Source organism: Polypterus senegalus, chromosome 12, assembly GCF_016835505.1.
Source record: "Polypterus senegalus isolate Bchr_013 chromosome 12, ASM1683550v1, whole genome shotgun sequence".
Lineage (NCBI taxonomy): Eukaryota > Metazoa > Chordata > Cladistia > Polypteriformes > Polypteridae > Polypterus > Polypterus senegalus.
The window spans coordinates 65,051,300-65,071,334 of NC_053165.1; the positions used below are offsets into that span (position 1 = coordinate 65,051,300).

At 33.6% G+C, this 20,035-nt stretch overlaps 2 protein-coding genes across 2 annotated transcripts in view; one reads left to right on the plus strand and one right to left on the minus strand.

The window, feature by feature from the left end:
- The window catches only part of LOC120540864 (M-phase phosphoprotein 9), a 28,925-nt gene extending 15,673 nt beyond the window's left edge, over positions 1-13,252 (minus strand). The window contains exons 1-11 of the mRNA XM_039771986.1: positions 13,166-13,252; positions 7,032-7,330; positions 6,254-6,401; positions 5,243-5,332; positions 4,587-5,077; positions 4,212-4,317; positions 3,281-3,368; positions 2,961-3,064; positions 2,606-2,734; positions 1,131-1,630; positions 774-932 (exon numbers count right to left, since the gene is read on the minus strand). Of these exons, the coding sequence (XP_039627920.1) occupies positions 774-932; positions 1,131-1,630; positions 2,606-2,734; positions 2,961-3,064; positions 3,281-3,368; positions 4,212-4,317; positions 4,587-5,077; positions 5,243-5,332; positions 6,254-6,401; positions 7,032-7,294 (2,078 nt within the window). The 5' untranslated portion in view covers positions 7,295-7,330; positions 13,166-13,252. The remainder of the gene's footprint in view (positions 1-773; positions 933-1,130; positions 1,631-2,605; positions 2,735-2,960; positions 3,065-3,280; positions 3,369-4,211; positions 4,318-4,586; positions 5,078-5,242; positions 5,333-6,253; positions 6,402-7,031; positions 7,331-13,165) is intronic.
- A 93-nt stretch (positions 13,253-13,345) lies between these two features.
- Positions 13,346-20,016, plus strand: mtrfr (mitochondrial translation release factor in rescue). Its single transcript, XM_039771987.1, has 3 exons — positions 13,346-13,426; positions 15,321-15,611; positions 18,065-20,016. Exons 1-3 carry the CDS (start codon positions 13,403-13,405, stop codon positions 18,293-18,295), a joined length of 546 nt encoding a protein of 181 aa, XP_039627921.1. The 5' UTR covers positions 13,346-13,402; the 3' UTR covers positions 18,296-20,016.
- The last annotated feature ends 19 nt before the right edge of the window (positions 20,017-20,035 follow it).

Here is a 20,035-nt window from a genome sequence, read left to right on the forward strand (position 1 = left end):
CATACTTGGAATCAATTCCAGACCTTTCACCTGCATAATAGTTAATAAAATAAGGGGACTGCTCCCACCTGACTATTGAACAGCTTCTCAGTCAAATGTCCATATACTTTTGAGCCCCTGGAAATGGAGAGGGGTTGTCGTTCCTAAGCAGCTCATACGATATTTTTGGTAAATCTAAACCCCTTAAAATAAAGCTGAAAATCTACACTTCAAATCCATTGTGGTGGCATACAGAACCAAAATTATGAAAACTGTGTCACTATCCAAATACTTAAGGACCTGACTGCATAGACTATCAAAGGATTACAAAGTAAACCATGACACATTTAATAATATATTAAATAATATTTATGATCCTTACACAAAATATCCCTGTAATCTGAAGGGTCAGAAGACAAACTTGGAATGGAAGATATGGGAGTAATTTTTCACCTCAGGAAAAGTATGAAAGAGAAGGCAAAAGCCACTCTTGCTTTGTTCAGGAAAAAAATATTTAAAAGTAACTCTAACCGACAAAAAGGTATTATTTTGCACAATCAAAGTAGTAGAATTACCTAGTGCCAATTATTTTTAAATTACATAAACCAAGTAGCCATAAGGGATGTTTTACCTTATTATGTGAACATGTGAAATATATAAACCACCAAAAGTATTTTCACCTCATTGTGGATAAAACAAAAAAAAAATTTAAAAATGCATTTAAAAAAATAAATAAATAAAATAAAATGCTAACTGTAAAAGAATACAAAAATGCATACTCTTTGAAAAATTACCTTTCTAGCAGATTTTGATGGGTAATTTCAGCCACATTTGAGTTTGCAGTTCTGCTGACAGCCGCAAGCTGCTGTTTTAGACCACTGATTTCAGATTCATAGTAAGCCCGAAGATCTGCAATATGGCGGGAATGCTTCTCTCTCAGGTTCTGCCTAACTCTGAAAAGATTAATATATTGTGCTAAATACAATGTTTAGTGGGACAGTGGCTTTCTTTGAAAAGTTAGTTTTTTTAATAATGAAAACATTTTTGAATAATTTAAAAAAAAATCTGTGACACTGTTTGCACACTGCACCAAAATTACTTGCTTTTAAGTTAATATTACTGTGGGGCTAAACATAAAAAAAAAAACCTACAAAGATAAAACAACAGGATCTTCCACTGAAGACATCGATACAGTTTGTTCTTGTGAACATTCAGCTCCACTGGCATGATGGGACCGAATTGTCTGCCCTCTAGGTAAAGGTGTTGGTAATGAACAGCTTCCTTCCTCTTCTGTTTGAGATAAACTGTCACTCTGAACACTGCCACAGAAAGCTGGATATTTTGCATTTGTGCATGATGGATTTTGAGAGGTAGTATGAAGGTTCCAAGTTTTGCTTTTTAAAGCATTTGTTTGTAATGAATGTTTTTGGAAGCTAGTTAACTGGGTAACTGGTAAATTATTTGCATTGACATCATAGGTGTTATGGCTTTTAGGAATGTCTTCTCCAATGATGCCTGGTTTAACTGAAAAATGTACATTTGTGGAAGACCTCAGTTCTTCATGAAAAGGAGAACCAAAACTGGAATGTGTGCAAAATGCAAGGTTTTCTTCAGATGGCTTCATGTGAAGTGTGGGATCCAAAGTCAAAACCTTTCAAAGCAAAGAATTTAGTATTAGAATTTATTTTTCATAATGATGTCACATTTAGTAGTTACATTTTTACTACTGAAGATCTACCTACTCCATCTAATGAAATACAACAAAATATGTTGCTTAAAATGCTATCGTGGGTGGTGGTTGATTTGGTTTTAGTTTTGTTAAGTTTGACTTGATTGTATGAAATGTTATGTACTTTTAATAAATTCAATTAATTCATTAAATAAATAAATGTTACATTAGACACAAGCCAAAAATGAAAACAATGCCTTACTGTCACAAGGCTAGTAAAACATACTTTCCTAAAGTTATTTGAAAATATAACTGTAACTGCATTCTTTGCAATAAAATTTAACACTCATTGTAAAATTCTCTTTGGAATGATAAAGTTGTAAATACCTTTAACCCACTTTACCTTAAAGGAACATGTTTTATCATCCTTTTACTACACAAAAGGAAAAAAAACTGACTTTCTTAAAATGCTAAAAATGAATAAAACTACTGAAGCCCTTAACTTTGTAGTGGTGTATTTGCTAATTACAGTCTTTTTGGATTATTGCAATTGCTAGAGGCTTGCTGATCTACAAGCTGTCTCACGACTTTGAAATTTAGCCTAATAGTGAATGAGAGATATATATGAACTTTACCAATGACAGTCAGAAAACTTGAAAGTTTGTCTATTTACGTGACTACAATTGCACTCTGTGACAGACTGCTGTGCCTAACTTATAATTGAAGAAATGGTTCAGAAAATAAATGGATATGTCACTCCATTTTTGTGATTAATTTTAACTATGCTAAATATGTGCACATTACACGTATAAAATGAGAAGGCTATTATATAAAATTTTATGTGATAAATAAATTCACAACATTTAGAAATTTTGACAGTTTGTTTTAAAATGAAATATGATTATGCATAATGTATAAAAAAAATAAACCTCTAATGTATTTAACAATATGCAGTACCTGAGGAGCAGATTGCCTTGAGTTTGACCGAGATGATACAGACTCCCAATCATTAAGATTGGCATTCTTCTGTTTCAGCTCATAAATTTCTTTAAGTGAAGCAGGTAACCTTTTATCATCAGACAGGAACTGAAAATAAAGTGTAAAACTCAAAAATCTTTGTGCTTAAAAGTCTGTAAGGAAAATTGCTTATTTTTATTTCTGAAAAGACTACATAATAATTAGAACTCTCTGCCTTATGCAGTTTAAGTGCATACAGGACTTCTAAATGTAAAATTAATAGTTCTATCTTTGATTAGGCAAAATCATTTGAATGATGTTATTTAATTAAAATATTTTTTAAAAAATAGCTTACCATGTTTATTGATTGATCCTTTAAGGCAAAATAAGCACCAGAAACTAAATTCTCTGGCAATAGGTGAAACATTTCATTTTCTTCTATCCTCCAATATGTTAGACCTTAATCGAATTGTAAAATTCTAATTAATATTTTATTCAAATCATCTGATAAATCTTAGGCAATTAAAGGTTATAGCAATTAATGAAAATGCAGGTGCTTCTATTTGAATCCATCATTATATTTTACTCATAATAGTATCCCTAATCTTATCAGACCATCTTTTTACTATTCACCATTTTTACAAACGTGAACTAGAAACACATGCCTTGCTTTACCTGAAACATCAGACACCACAGAACTAGGACTGTCATTTTGCTTTCGTAGATAGGATTGGGATGACTGTCCACAAGGTCTGGGGTGAAGCTGCAATGATGTCAAGGAAATATGTCTTAGTAAGTACCCAATCACTAGATTCAATAGCTGAACACAGCCATTACAGAACTACTTATAAATACTTTCACTGAACTACAAATACAGACCCCAATGCTAAAGTTAATTAACACCTATTTGATGTCCTAAATAGGCCTGCAGTAGTACAACAAAACTACAAAAGTTTTCTTCCATCTCAAACTCATTTACATTTTTAATGTGACTTTAAAATCAATACCGTTGATACTGCAATGTGCAGGTTGTGCAAATCATTTATATATTACACTCAGATATAAGCACAATATTCAATATAAAGTATTGGGACAGGAAGTAAAACATACTGTTTGTAATCATAAATGTATATTCTCTAAATGTATTTGTTTTATTGTTTAAAAAAAAAAAGTATCCTATTTGATCAATTAAAATTTTGTATTTTTAAAAGTGTACTGAGCTAATTCATTTATCCTCCATTTTAAAGCTACAAATTTCAGCATTCTTTTTAAACAATGCAGTGTATGTGCTAAACTATTCTAAATACAATTATGTAGTGTGATGTAATGGAAGTGACAGAATATGTATTGTCTAATTCACTACCATATTATAAGGTATAATAAAACCAACCTAATTCAACTTCATTTAAACATGAAATATCAATACACTGCATTTTCAAATCCAATGCATTTTTTTCTCATAGTTTAAAGAACACACAACAAAAAACTAAGATAGACAGGATGGTAACCTAAAATGTCAAAATTATTTTCCCTTTGATTCTTTATTGGTATCGTCTAAATATATGCTCTTGCCAATATATTACAATTTTTAAATCCAAACACTCACATGATCAGGTATTACAGCATCCTTCTTCTGACTATCTTCCTTTCCAGGCATATTAGATTTTGTCTTTTTCATCTTTAGTTTCTGGGCCCAAGATGTTAACTGTTCACTGAAATAAATATTTCAAATTATTTTCTGTTAACAGTCACATTGCAAAAAACAAAAATTAAACAGATTGGTTACAGAACCGTTTGTGTAGAATTTTTTACATTTCAAAAAGATGTAAGCCCACATGTATATATTAAACATTATGGTATATTATAACGTGTTTATTATTTTCAAACTTCTTACTTTAACACTTGTCAAAATAAGTCAACAATAATCATTACTTCCTTTTATGCAACACTTCAGGAACTACCAAAGGTCCATATATCCTACCTATTGATTTTTCTTTGATCACTTGATGCATTCGAGTTTGTACGCACAGTGTCTGGAAATAAAACATTTCTTGTTTCTTTTTCAAATTCATTCAATGGTTCATGAGCATTCTCTTCACAAGTATTATTTCTCAAGTGACTACATGAATGCTCTGCGTCTTTTCCCATCAATATATTCTCTTTAATACTGGAGTCTCCACATTTGGTAAAACTTTGTTCAGAGGCAGATAGTGTCCCATAGCCACTGCTCAGCAAAACACTACCAGTAGAGTCTTCCACATTATCTGTAAACATGTGGTGTCTATCTGCTTCACCATGGTTGGATGTAACAGACGTCTGTTTGTGCAGTAAAAAAGGTCCTGGATGGCACCCATTATGAACAGCAGTTAAAGCAGAATTACCAGATGTGTTTTCGAGTGGCACATCAGCATTGTGATTTACAGACTGCTTCTTCTGTAACTGAACTAAAGCTTTAATTTCATCCTGTATGAGCTAAATTCAAATAAAAACATATACAAAAAAATACATATTAGTTGCAAACAAAAGTACTTTTACAACATTTGTAATAGAAAATAGTATTTATGATATAGTACTTTTCCCCAACATGTACAGTTAATGCATTGTACATTATAACAGACTGACAAAAAATAAACATACCTGAATTTGGCACTGGTATTGTTCTTGCTGTGCTAAAATTTGATCCTGAAACTGCTTCTCAACCAACTGAAATAGCTGTAACCACCTGGTCTGCTCAAAATACAAAAATGTGGCATCAATGTAAACTGGGTGGTTTGGGGTGGCATGAAAGGAATTCAGATATTCAGCATTAGCTGGTTATTTGTTTAAAGTAAATATTAATAACCTACTGCATCCTGATATCTTTTAATATTATAAGTAACTTTTACACAGATTCACTTTTGCCGTTATTTTGAATTTTAAGAATTGTCTCAGAATTCACAGTTGTACAATTTTTTAAGTTCAAAAAGCCAGGGCTTACAATAATATGGAAAAGACTCAGAATACATGGCAACTCTACTAACAGAATTAGGCCCACTATTCCAGTCCAAGTTGTTTGTACTGACCTTAGTATGTAAACTCCCACTGCCATAAAATAAATTTAAAGTGTCTGGCACAAATGATAAGCTTATCAATGCCCAAAATTACTTAAGAGTAATGACTCATACAGAGGCTTGCACATGAATATCTACAAAATATATGTAGAGCAGGGGTTTTCATGTTCAGTACTAGGTAATATTGTGGTTGTAGGTTTTTTTTCCAATTGGTTTCACAAAACAATAGGCCAGTCTTATAAATTTATAATTGATCAAATTTATTTTTTACATGATGTGAGCCTCTTTTGTTAGTACTCATTTTTGTTAACTTCCGAGGACAAATTTCATTCTACAATGCACAATATGTACTATGTACAGAGGACAATAAACCTGATCTGGAAAACTCTGTGAAGGAAAGGTAAAAGTTATAAATATTTTTTACTTAAAACAACCGGAAGTCATAAAACTTTGTTAATCAAAAGCAAACAAGTAGTGATTTAGTCTAATATATACCTTTATAAATTACATTCATACACAACCAGAGAAATGTCCATTGAAGAAAATATTAAAGCTAATAAAAGCCAGGCAATATTCATTTAATAAAAGTTAAAATTACCTCACAATTTCTCAATACTTCTGCATCAGAATCCCCAGTACGCTGGATTTCATTAACAAGGGAAGCTAGTGTTTCAGTTGAAGTAGGATTAATTGAAGGCAGATTTCTCCCTGAGCTAAAAGAATCTTCTAGACAACCATCTAAATATCTGGGGAAAAAAAAAAAAACACAAAATAAACTTAGGACCTCTAATAATACACTAATGACTATTTTGAAATTCATTCTGTTACACTGAAGTACACAAAGAACAGGCTGCTTCACAACAATAAAACTGAAAATGATTATTACAGACACAGTATCTGTTATAAAACAACATTTTCCAATAATGAGAGGTTTAAGTTTGAATTGTAACATTAGTAATGCTATCACCTCACTTTATTTACTCACTTTTTTGTCTTAATCTTTACTAAGATCAGCCACAGCAATGTCTAAAAACACTGGGCATCACAATTACAATAACTTGCTGGCTGATTAAAACAGTGCTATCTGAAAAGCATATGATAAAGTTGGCTTTTCACACATTGAGTGTCATACTTTTTAAATAAACTACTGCAAAGTATTCAAACAAAACTGCTAAAAATTCAGATATCTAAAATTAGCAGGAGAGAGAATTATAGAGAATTACTTGATAACAACCCAATGCATACTTTTCAAAAGTGCAAATAAACAGTAAATTTACATTTGGTGTGGAAGAAAACAAAATTAACAAAGCAGTGATCTGACCAAGGGTACTGAATATTTTTTCTACAAATAACTTTATTTTTCAAAACCAGCATACCTGCTTTTAGAGGGACTGTAGCAAATGGATGTCTCGTGGTCTTTACTCTTTAAGGAATCAGGGGTGTCCCCCAAGTACTCTTTCACCGTATGTGTGAACTCAGCGTTAATTTCCTCAATATCCGTTTCCTGTTGATCAGAATGGCTTCCCTCTGATATGCCCACAGATATTTCACTTTCTTTCGTGCCACTTGACTCAGCATTTTCATTGTCTAAGACAGCTGAACTGGACACTTCTTCTGAGAGGCTGTCACCAGTTGACATGCTTATGTTCCCTTGTTGTTACTGTACACTGGATGCCTATTAAAAAAAAAAAAAAAAGCAATAAAACTTTACCATCTCATATAAACTCATTACTGCAAAATGAGCCAAAAAAAGGAAATTCCTATCTTCCGTGATCTTTTATGTTTGTGATACATTAACAGTTTATACTGTTATATTGCAGAGTAATCTGTTAAGGTTTGTATTATAATTTCAAAATAAAGCATGGCTATTTAAGTGATTATATTTATCCATATGTTTTATTTGTTATTTAAATGTTTTAACACATATACAGAAAAAACTATGATTTGCACTGCTGGATTCTTGACTCTGAGATAGGAGCATTTAAAAATATTATTTAAAACTACAATAACATACTATTAATATTTCACCCACCCTTGAATATAACTGTAAAAAATGCTTTATAAACTAAATAAGAAATAATTCTGAAATTTTAGATTTGCGTTGAATAAAGTACACTATAGTGAGAAACTTTGTAAGCCTCTGTGAATTACATGTATACTTGCAAATGTGTTCAGGAATGGTTCCTGCTGCTCAGCCATGGTAAGGTCTGACCCTCCAAGATTTGATTAAGCAAGTTTTTAAAAAAACTGATACATAGAAGTATTCCTGTAGTCATGTGACCTCAAATATCATTTGATCATCACCTAATAATGAATACACAGAATGTAACTAATTAGCACTGGAATCAATTAATCAACACACTAAATAAATATTAGCTGTATTATTAGTGTAATATGAGTCAGAGTTTTACGTCATTGAGATGATAATCATTTGTAAACATGGGACACTTTAGCACCTATAAACTGGCATTAAGTGCATTTTTTGTATCTGAATAAATTGAAATTGGGTTAAATTCATACATGGTTTTTACTACATTAAGTGCTAATAAATTAAGTGCTAGCTGATAACGCTTACACAACCAGAACAGATGAACAAAGAACATACAGAGTGTATTGTTCACCACACAGCTTTGTGGAACAGCATCAACCCCATGAAAGGAAAAGTTTGAAGAACCCGAGTATAACTATTGGCTTTAATGTGTCAGGACTACTTAATTCCAGCCTCTGTGCTGTTGTTTAATTCAAGATACTACAGCACTCATCCCCGAATTTGCTTTGGCAGCCACTGGTATTTGACAATAACATGCACAAGTTATCATGCTATGTGTGCTATTCCAGCAAATAACAGTAATATATATTAATTAGTAATAATAATATTTTTATAAATGTCATTATGGATTGTTGATGTCTTGGGTTTAAGACTGGAAAGAATTATCTGAATAACATTTAACACTTTGGAAAAAACAAAACTGATTGTTTGTCCTTTAGTTGACAGAATTAATCTGTTTCTTGAAGATAAATCTTAGTAAATACTGATACACTGTGTCCTCTAATTTTCAGAAGAAAAACAGCTCACACAGTCTCAGACACGTTCCAATCCTTGACTTCTCCGTCATTAACTATTTTCATCTTTTCAGAAACAAAGTGTGCTGCAACAGTAACATAAGCTTCATTGGCTATAATAGTTCTGCCAATACAATGATTTCTAAGGCAAGTGTGTGTTTTTCATAAGCACCATTCCATTTCTCAATCAAGGTTTCTCATTTCCTTTTACAGTTCTGGCATGACCAATACCATTTCCTAAAAAGTAATCTTTAAAACTACATGAATGACATATGTTTTGTGGCAATAGCTTAATTGCAGATAAAGAATGTGCAGAACGCTGAGGAAAAATTTGATACTGACACACAGCTTCACTTGTACATAATTAATTAAAAAAACTGTGTAACTTCTTACAAATATCAAATATTGCAGTGTTAGATACTAACAGAAAAACTAATTACTTAAAATCAAATAGTGTTTTTCTTTACCTTGACTTCTTTGACTTTTTTGGCTAACGCAATATCATAAATAAGAAAAATATTGTACTTTTTTCATTACCTAATTTGCCCATTCTCCGTCCAAATTTCTTTCATGTAGCAATCATAAATAATGTAGTATTTGTAACGTATTGGTAAAAATATAATTAAAAGCTTCATAACACTAACAAGAAATGTTATGTTTGGCAAAAATAAAAACCTGTATTCTAACCACAAACCACCATTCAAGTTCTTGCAGTGAGGTAAGGAAATACAAATTCATAAATGTTGCACCATTTTCTATATTACGCTACAGTATTTAATGTAAGCGAAACCTTCTCACAACTGTGATCATTTAGCACAACTATGTTAGTAAAGACAAGTAACTCTGCAAATAAATAGCAGCAGAAAAAGAAATTTAACATTTAGAAAATGCACAAGATCTGATCTTAATTTCTGCACTGTTTCAGTTAGGTTAATATCAGTACAAAATATCAATTAGCAGGAGCAATTTATTACAATACCCTCAATGTTATAATAAAGATGGATCAATATGTATAAAAAACGTGAAGACAGATTCATTACTGCTGTTACTAAAACTGGCAAGCCATATACAGCATGCTAGATCAACAACTTAAGTTAACAATGTTGGATCAACAAATTAGTTAATATTGGATTACCAATTAATTTTTGTGGGCAATGTTTATTCTAATTGATTTTATAGTACGGTAATATCAGTTTTGCTTTAGGTGAAATTAATGTAGGAAAACTTAACTGTAAATTGTTTGGAATTTTTTTCTAACCACAGTATTCTACGAGGACAATAGCACCAAAACTAAAGTGACAGATGGTTTGACTCATTTATAATGCCTGACTTCCAAAACAATGAAACTCAAAAGTAGTGCATCAAGGCCCACAAAGAAGAAACCAGTAAACAGTAATACAATATCACTGGGCACTATAAGTGTTCTTATTTACATTCTCCAGTGTCACTGTTTCTCAATTAATGCCCACAATAATGAAAGACATATTAATTTCAACAATAGTCTTCATTTACCTCAGAACCTTTCTTATAAACTACAATATATCCCAACTACATTTACATAACCAGTACAAGAGACACAAAATTGTATTAACTCAGCATCATTAAAAACAAATCACTCTGTTAGTGCAGAAACAAAGAATATTTAAATATCTTCTGGCAGAAAAAAAAAATAATAATAATCTGAAATTATCAACAGAGTCAGCAAAAGTTAAAACTGAAAAAAGAACAAAATGAATAATAGTTCAGCCAATGAAAATAAAGACACATAAGAAAACTAAGGTCATAGGTTATGAAAGGAAGCCTTATTTAAAATATGCTGTTTATTTTTGAGAAACATAACATTATCTCCTTTTTAATTGGCCTGTCTGCATTAAAAGTACAAAACAAAACACTGAAAACTTTTTATTATTTATTACCCAAAGAGCCCACTATATTGCTATGCCCCCCCCCAAAAAAATATGTTCAATATTGCTAATGACCTACACTGCCTGCTAGCCCATATTCCTAGAATATGTATAGATGAATCTTAATGCTATAGTGAGCAAAACTAAGAAAATACCAATTTCAATTAATGAAGTGTGTCCACACACTGTTCACTTTAAAGCTACAATCAAACAATCCCTGGGACTTTTAATCCTTAAACTCAAATTCAGACTGAACAGTTAAATTTCACTTTCATACTGAATAAATATTCTTATATTTGATAATATAAATTACAACTTTATTGACAGATTTTCCTGCCCAATAGTCTTTACGATGTACACCTGAGAACATATGTACCATTTTTTGAGCAAGCTTATTACTTGTAATACCTTGCCAAAGTAGAGACCGACTGTAATGGTACTTACTTTAAAACTATAAAAATGAAAAATTTTGGATTATCCACTCTAATGTTTTAATCAAAGTTTAACTTCATTCATATAACTATAGAGGCGTTTTTTTGTTAAAGTTTAATTTTTGAATGATGTGACCAGTAATGTATTCCTTAAAAAACATTAATAAATGCTCCAACCATCATCTCAGGTTACCCAAACGAACTGCCAAAACATCACATCTGTTACCATCCAACAGTTCACATACCTATCTCAAATGAGTGAAAAAAGTACCTCTAATCAACAGTAATATACATACACGAGTAATAATGCATTTTTTTAAAAAAGTAATTTAAAGTATATTTTTGAGTGACACAACACAAGCACAGAATTATAAATGAAATAAACTACCAATACAGAAATGCAATCAAAGGTAAGGCTTTTAACACCATAGCAAAAGCATAAAATGGTGCATGGATCTGTGACATAAACAGTAAATGGGTCTAAATAAAAGAAGTTGGATGGGGCAGAGGAGAAAATGTTGAGATGGATGTGTGGAGCTACAAAAAAGGCCAGAATAAGAAATGAGACAATCAGAGGTACAAGCAAAGTGGTCCAGGAAAGTAGGTTGAAGTGCTATGGACATGCGATGAGGGGAGACCACGAATATGTGGGCTAAAGAGTGATGGCAATGGAATTACAGGGGAAGAGAAGGCGAGGGAGGACAAAGTGGATAAAGTAAGGAAGATGGATAAAGTAAGGAAGGAAAAGGGCCCGATTGGTGAGGTGATTCAGCTCTGAAGAAGCATGATCAAAAACATGAACTCCACATAGAAATGGGAAAAGAGGAATGAGGAAGATTAACGTTCTCCCACCATCTACTAATGATTCAGCCTGGGCAAAAGAGTGAAGGAATAGAGGTACAGAGGAAGAGAAAACAAAATGAGGAAAGCCAAAGCCAAGGTTGATAAAAAAGTAAAAGATGATTTTAACGAAAAGGGTCTGACTGAAGATGGAGATGCAGGACCGAGGTGTATGGAGGAGGTTGATCAAGCACATCAATTTCACAAATTAGTTGTAAAAGATGATAAAGTAGAATAGGAAAAATACTATCAAAATAAAGCTAGTGTTTTAGTTTGCAATTGTCAGTTTGTGTTTTCTCAAAAGCCTGTTTCACAGGAGGTGAAGCAGTACTGCAATGGTAGGCAAGTCCAATAAATAAAGTGTCATTTGACTGAAGAAGAAACTGAAACTCGTCATGCACATATGAAGGAAAACAATAGCTAGCTACCTAGTATCATATTGGATTTGTTAACCTCATAACTGACATCAGTGCTTTAACCTTAACTTTTAAATATACGAATAGAAGTCGGAAATGTTTTGCTTGTGATTTTATGGCTTTCCGGAGGACAAGATTAACAGTTTAGTATTCCCTTTATTTTCCGACTCAATTATCCAGTTCACTTTCGTCGGGCATGACATGAGCCAACCCTGGACGAGGCGCCGATCCACTGCTGGGCACAGACAATCATTCTGTGCCAATGTAGTCCAGCCAATTTACAGAGTCATGTGCATTTTTGAGATCCACGAAAACCTCCCAACAGAACTCCAACACCCCACCCCCAACGGACAGAGAAACCAACATCCTACGATTAAAAAAAAGAAGAAAAACGCAATCTAACCTAATTAACAAAAGCTGTTTATCCATCCTATTTACGTTTCGTGACAATGAGTTAAATGTAACGGAAATAGTTCAAATAATTCCCTGGCGAAGTAGTTTCCAGAATGCTGTATACTGCCGTGAGATGCGAAGCTTTTACTGCAGTGTTTAAACGATGACAGCATCCTCTCGGTTTTTAGAATTTGTCCAGAACTTTATAGAATATGTCAGTATCCTTTTTTTGGACAATGGAGCCCTAATATATTTTTCTAGCTGCAGCCAAACAACCACTAAACACTAAAATTCTGTAATTAAAAATTCGCGGCGCAGGATAACAACCTTCCAAGCCTCGCGGTTAAACGTTAAGAAACGCGGCCTGCTCAAAACAGAATTTCCTTTTTTTTCTTTGTTATACTTTGTTTATGATTTTTTTTTTTTGCATGTTCTTGAAAAATCCCATGCGAAAGCCACTCACCTTTCCGTTTGTCCCATATTTGTATTTACACTGTGAGCCCACAAGACGCTGCTCTTACAGTTTACCGTTTGACCATTAATCGGCGGTTGGGGCGGGGAGGGAACGCCCCCTCGGCTATCAGCATTGGCGGGCTCGATTCGAAAGCGAACATGCTCATTGGCTGCGACTCGCTCAATAGGCGGGAAGGTTTGCATCATAGAATGTACACTGTGAGCGGGCTTATGGCGTCGCATATGGATGACGCAGTGGCTCCGGGTCAGGGTGAGTGAAGTCCTTGTTTTGTCAGTTAGGCTTGTCAAATTCTAGCAACATCCTTTTATCTGCACAGTTTTAGCCCCCAAAGTAAATGTGACGAACTGTGAATATATAACAATGTACATGATTGGGAAGGAAGGTGCATGTATTTAGTTGTTGATCTTCATGACCAGCCTGGTCAATTACTGTCATACGGAGGCTTTTTAAAATAAAAATATTTTGCTGTCAGATTTTGAGAATTCAATTAAGTAGTGAGAGCAATATCACCAGTTTGTTCTATTTAAAGAAGTGCCATGTGCAGTTCTTTTCTTCGCACCACTAGTATACATATATGTTGTTGTTAATATCCTTCGCTATAAATCTACCTACACGTTTATTAGGGATTTTGATATTGTAAAATACAAAAATATTTTTGGAAGTCTAAAATGTCAGATATTATGTGCCCCAGTCGTAGATGTTTCACAGTCAGTTTTGCATTTCAAATAAAGTTGGAGAAGTGCTCCAGAGGATTTTGCACTACATTTAGCCATTTAAATATAATTAAGCTAAATGTCCTAATATTGAAGACAAATGACCCTTTTTTAACGAGTTCGAAACTTTAATACATTTATTTTATACTTGTACCTATTGTATTAAAGTTTGGAGTGAGTTCCTTCATTTTGAAATATCTGAACAATATACACGTATACATTTTTACATATTGATTGATTGACTTTATTATCTGTCCTGTGAGTCTGTTTCCTTAATATTTCTTCTGCTGTATTTATGTGAATTTCTTCTTGGGATTAATACAGTTTATTTACTTTAACCTAACCTAATGTAATTACTTTCTTTTATAATAAAACACCCTACTATATTTTTATACAGTGTAAAGATGTTTTACATTACTTAAATGTAAAGCATATGACATATTTAATACATTTCATTATTCTAATGTGTATACTCCACATTCACAAATGCCAATTCAGTCATAATATTCGATGTTTAATTCCTTTTCAGTCTTTGAGTCCCTTAAACTTCATAAAAACAAGCAAAATATCTATACAGTTAATATCTGTGGTAACTTATTTAACCTATTCTGAATGATGATTCAGTGATTTGTTTGTTACTCACGCGTGAACTTTAAGTATTATAACCATAATGTTAATTTTGAATTATAGTCTGTATTCTTTTGTCATACTGATTGTTTCAGTCCTCTTTTGTTATTAATAAAAGGTGTGTGATGTTTTTTTTTTGTTTGTTTTTTTCCGGGGGTGCTTATTTTGTGGACATTTATTAGGACATTGAGTGAAGAATGAGACTTGAATCCCACTATATAAGTGGACTTAATTCAACAGCATGTCAATAGGACTCTGCCTCTAACATCAGTCTTTCACTTAGCCATTGCATATTTTGGCTGGAAAAAAATTGCATTAAATTACCCATTTACTTTATAATCTGCAGAAAGTAAATTTTAATTCCAGTAAGGGGTTCCTGACCATTTCATATACTGTTCAGATCACTCCATTGCAAACAGTGTATACCTTTTGGTATTAATTTTATTGTAAAGCTTTTGGCTATATATATATATATATATATATATATATATATATATATATATATATATATTATATATATTCTTATCTTTTAAGGTATTATTTCCTCTATTCTTTTCATGTATATGATGAGCAATTTAAAATAAAATATTTAGCAGTAGTGATTTGTCTTTTAAATATATTCTATTTAAATATGCATTTTAACAAATATTTGCATGCATAAGTGTGTGTGTATAATGCTGTCTTTTAATGTTGAATGTACATTTTTAATTCTTTAAACTGAATACTTTCCTGCTATGAAAATGACTTATCTTACAACAGCTATAGACCGTTATTTTTATGCACCCCCCACTTTTATTTTACAGCGCTCACCTCAATACATGATGCTTTCATCCGTCAAAAGCAGTTTCCCAATGCTCCTTTCAAGAATATCACAATGGGACCCCAGCAGCTTTGCAAGACCATTTTTAACTCTTAAGCTTTGGCCGTTGTGCATACTTGTTTCTGGGAAGAAAGATTCTTTGAATTTAGTGCCGCTCAAAGAGGAAGAACTAGAAGAACAATTTGTAAGAGGACATGGGCCTGGAGGACAGGCGACCAACAAAACAAGCAATTGCGTGGTACTGAAGCACCTCACTTCAGGAATCGTTGTTAAGGTGAAAAATATTTGTGCCATTTGGCTGATATTTTTGGCAAGCCGAATTATCATTTAGAAAGGTGTCAAAATGCATTTTAATATAACTCCGAAAGAATTCCATATATGTAAATACTGTATGTCTTAAGATTAAAGTGCATGCAAGGTAAAATTCAGAAATCCCAAAATGTATTTTCAAACTGTTTTTTTGAGTTATCTTGCTGCGCCATGTGACAGCCTTTACAGACGCTCTCCTTTTCTTTTTAGATTCATTAATGTTTTGAATGACATTAATTAATGTTCTTAATTAGTAATGTTAAGATTTGGCCTCTGGCTTGTTACCATGCATTTTTAAACTCAACTGAAGAGATGCTGCTGTCAACACAGACCTGTGCACCCGCCTGCCTGAACTGCCCCTACTGCCCCTAACACGAGCTGCCAACTTCAGAAATGTCACATGGTGGGAGTAAATGAAAAGAGCAAAGATCAAAGTTACAGGCTCGACTAGAGATGAAAGAGGTGAAGACTAAAAGCAAGAAGGAAAGGATTCACACCTGGACTGACCTCATATAATGAAAAATGTTTGATTCCTTTCATAAAAGTGACTTAAACTGTTAGATCTCAAAGCAAGTGAGGGCGAGCACAGGTACTGTGATAATTGGATACTGTGGAGGAGTGGAAAAAAGCAGGAGGAGGACTGGAGATTTTCGCAGTAATGAAAAAGGGAGCACAGTAAAATTTAAAAGTAAATGTGTTATCCAGGAATTGAATTGTGGACTGAATTTGGCCATGTCACTGCCTGGGGAAAATAAGTTACATCATCCTGGCCGACTCGCCAACAAAAATGATTCACTCTGTACCAACATTGTTTTGATGAATCACTCTTCACTGACTTCAAAAATGGAATCAAGGCCTGTTAGGCCTGCTCCTTTCATGGACACTGCTCTATACAAATTCTAATGCCTTTAAATACAAACCTGTGGCATAGTCCAAGCAGGTCTACTTCATGTTACTGCCACTTACAAGCCTGTATTGACAGCATCAGCTAGAAGTTTTTGTGTGTGCTTGGGGTTGTGTGTTATTTGTTTGTAGCATATTTATTTTTGGAGCTTCTGTACAATTTTAATTTCCCCTTGGGGATAAATAAAGTATTATCTAGCTATCTATCTGGATACTTTAGATTGGTAGAAGAGACAGTACTTTGTCCCCAGGAAGAAATTTGGTCTTTTACAGAAGCTCAAGTATGACAAACAAAAAACTCCCCTTTCTAATATACACCATAAAGACTAAAAAGGAAGAAAACTTCTAACTTGGCAGTTATAGTTGCAGTGAGGCGTTAAACAGGCATATTACATATTGGTATAAAGGTGTCCCATCTAAATGAGTCATTGGGTGGAAGTATTTCTTGACACACACCTGTTGAATGATTCATTTGCTGAGAGTTCTCAATGCTGACGAGTCAGAGAGAAGATGTGCTGCAGTGTTCATTATGGCATTCTGTTTGGTCTTCATTCTCTCATCCCCTGCTACCTCCAGGGGGTTGAGAATGTGTGCCATAACAGAGGCTGTCTTTTTGATAAACTTCTTGATTCAGTGGGCCCAACGCACCACAGCGTAGCTATCTCAATATATCAGTATTTCAAAACGTAGTGCAGGTAAAGGGACATGTTTTCAGCTTTTAAGATACCTGAATTTTATTTTGAGCCCTGCAGTGGGCTGGCGCCCTGCCCGGGGTTTGTTTCCTGCCTTGCGCCCTGTGTTGGCTGGGATTGGCTCTGTGTTAGGATATAGCAGGTTGGATAATGGATGTATGAACTTCATTTTGCGATATTTCTAAATGCTAATTTAGCTTGTTGTTGATGAATTCAATGATCCACCCACATACTTACATGTTAGGTTAACTTGCAACAATAAATGGATCCATTGTGAAAGGATGCTTTCTGCAGTAAACTTAAAACGTACCCAGGATTGGTTTCAGCTTTGTGCCTGGCTTGAGTAGGCTGTGCAAACTAACAATGCTGTAATAGAATATGTGCATTATGAATGGTATTCAAAACTGCCTTCATGAATTAATTACAATAGACATGATCAAGTTAAGTTAGTCCATACTGTATATAGAATCATTGTATCGTTCAATCTCCTAACATAACAGTTCAGTGTCGTGGAGGACTGGAGCCTGTCCTGGCAGGAGGCAGCAGTAAACATGTCTCTAGTCCATCCCAATGTCCACTCACATTCACAGTTTGCCATCTTAATGTTCATGGAAAAAGAATATATCACATGATAGGAGACATCTTTATTGGTGATGTAAACTGGTAATATGAATATTATAACAGCTGAACTTTGTAGCTTTCAAACATTCTATACTTTTGTATACAGGAAAGACAGGATTAAACTCATGTTTTGACTGTTTTCCACCTGAGAGTTCATTTCATTCTCTTTTTTTCCTCTCTCCATCCTCCTTCTATGTTTTAGTGTCATCAGACAAGATCCGTAGAAATCAACAGAAAACGGGCCAGAGAAATAATGCAGAAAAAACTGGACGTATTTTACAATGGAGAAAACAGTGAAATTTGGACAAGGAAGCGAGAGGCCAAAAGGTTGAAACAAGAAAAGAAAAAGAAGGCAAAAGACACTTTGGAGAAAAAGAAGCAGTTTAAAGAAAGTCTTGCTGCCTGTTCACAAGAAAACAGTGAAACCGCTTGATAAGAATTGCTGAAATTGTCTCACATTATTCACCTTTTTGACGATGCCTTTCAGAGACATTTTGGGTGAAATATTGAGCAATAGAAGATAGCATTGTCAGAGTTTATAAAGCCTAGTCTGTTTTGTTTATGGAACAGCCACTACATTGAAGTATAGTAAAATGAGTCATATATCGGAAGACATACCAACTGAGGTAGATTTTTTTTGTATAAACATTGCTTATATAGGAATGTCCACAATGTCAAACATTTTCTTCATAATAAAATTGAGACTTTTTTAGACTGAGCACACAAATAAAAAAGCAGCAGACAAAATCATTCCCATACATTTAACTGAGAAGCTCTCCAACATGCAGTAGATAAATTAGGTTCAGTTGCTGTCTGCTTTAAAGTTCCATCCAGAGCCTTGGGAGAAAAGGCAATTTAGTCATAGGACAGCATTCAGGTTATGAACATAAACTTTTTAGACACCAGCAAAAAGATTCAGAATTGGATTAGAATAAAGAAGAGCAAATTCTTCTGCCTATGAAGCTAATTATAATGCTTTACATGCAACCTTAATCCAAGACAACTAACAACATTTGAGATATGATTGGCTCCATTTCTTTTATACAATTGTAGCAAATACAGATAAACTGACTTGCTCATGGCTGCACAGTGTCAGCAGTGGGATTTGTACCCACAACCTGAGAGTCTGAAGTCAAAATAGCTCAGCTGTTCCAAAGTCTAATTTTCCAGATTTTAAACCTTGTCTCTCGTTTATCTGTTTGGGTTGTTTCTTCCAGATTACCACAAACATGAATGTGATGCGTTATATCTTGGGTCTTCTGCAGCCCTGAATTAACCATCTTAATGTCCTGCTGGTTAAACAGTGGAAGGGCTGAGTGGGCACAGTTGTTAGTTTGTGCTTAGGGTATCGGTTGGTCTTACTGCCGCCCTGTTCTTCTGTATAGTGTGTTAAAACATATCACAGAACAGTCGGACGCAAGCTTAAATTGATCAGAAAAATCTTAATGTGTTTTGCCTATGGTATTTACACAAACATAATTATGAGCAGTCTGTTTAAATGTAAAAAAATACTAAAAAAAAAGAGGTAAGTCAGTCGTGGAGATTAAAGTGTAATGCAATTAGGACTTAAGCCAGGAAGCGCTCCTTTACTTAAAGAGTTGTGGGAATCTGGAACAAACTACTGAGATGTCAACACTGAAGCAACAAAAGATCCTCCAGATTTATTTGAAACCATTTTAATGAAAATACGTTTTATTACTTAGCGTAATAAATACATACAAAGATGCAAGTATCAGATTTATTACAATAGTTTATCCAAATAAGGTATTTTGGCACTATCCTTAAATTTGCCTCCTAAGGTTTTTAGTGTGTTAAAAATATATCACAGGGCCTCAGTATTTTTCATTAAAGGCCCAAAACCAAGCCATGCATTTTTTTAAGTGAACTAGGAGCAATGGCTACCAAGCATGCAAAATTGTTAGTTTTTTCTATGCAATCAAAGAAAAAAAAAAAAGGAAAAAGAAAACAAAAAAAAACTGAGAAGTGTTCTCCAGTAAAAGTAAATAACACAGAAGATTTATCGGTCAAGTATAACATTTTATACCGGTCAGTTGCTTTATGCCTTGTTTTAATTTCTCTCGTTTTGCATTCCTTTGGGCAGCAGTTTATCAAAATGTGAATAAGAGCAACTTCAGTTTCTTAAAAGAAAAGAAAAAAAAAATATAAGGTGGGA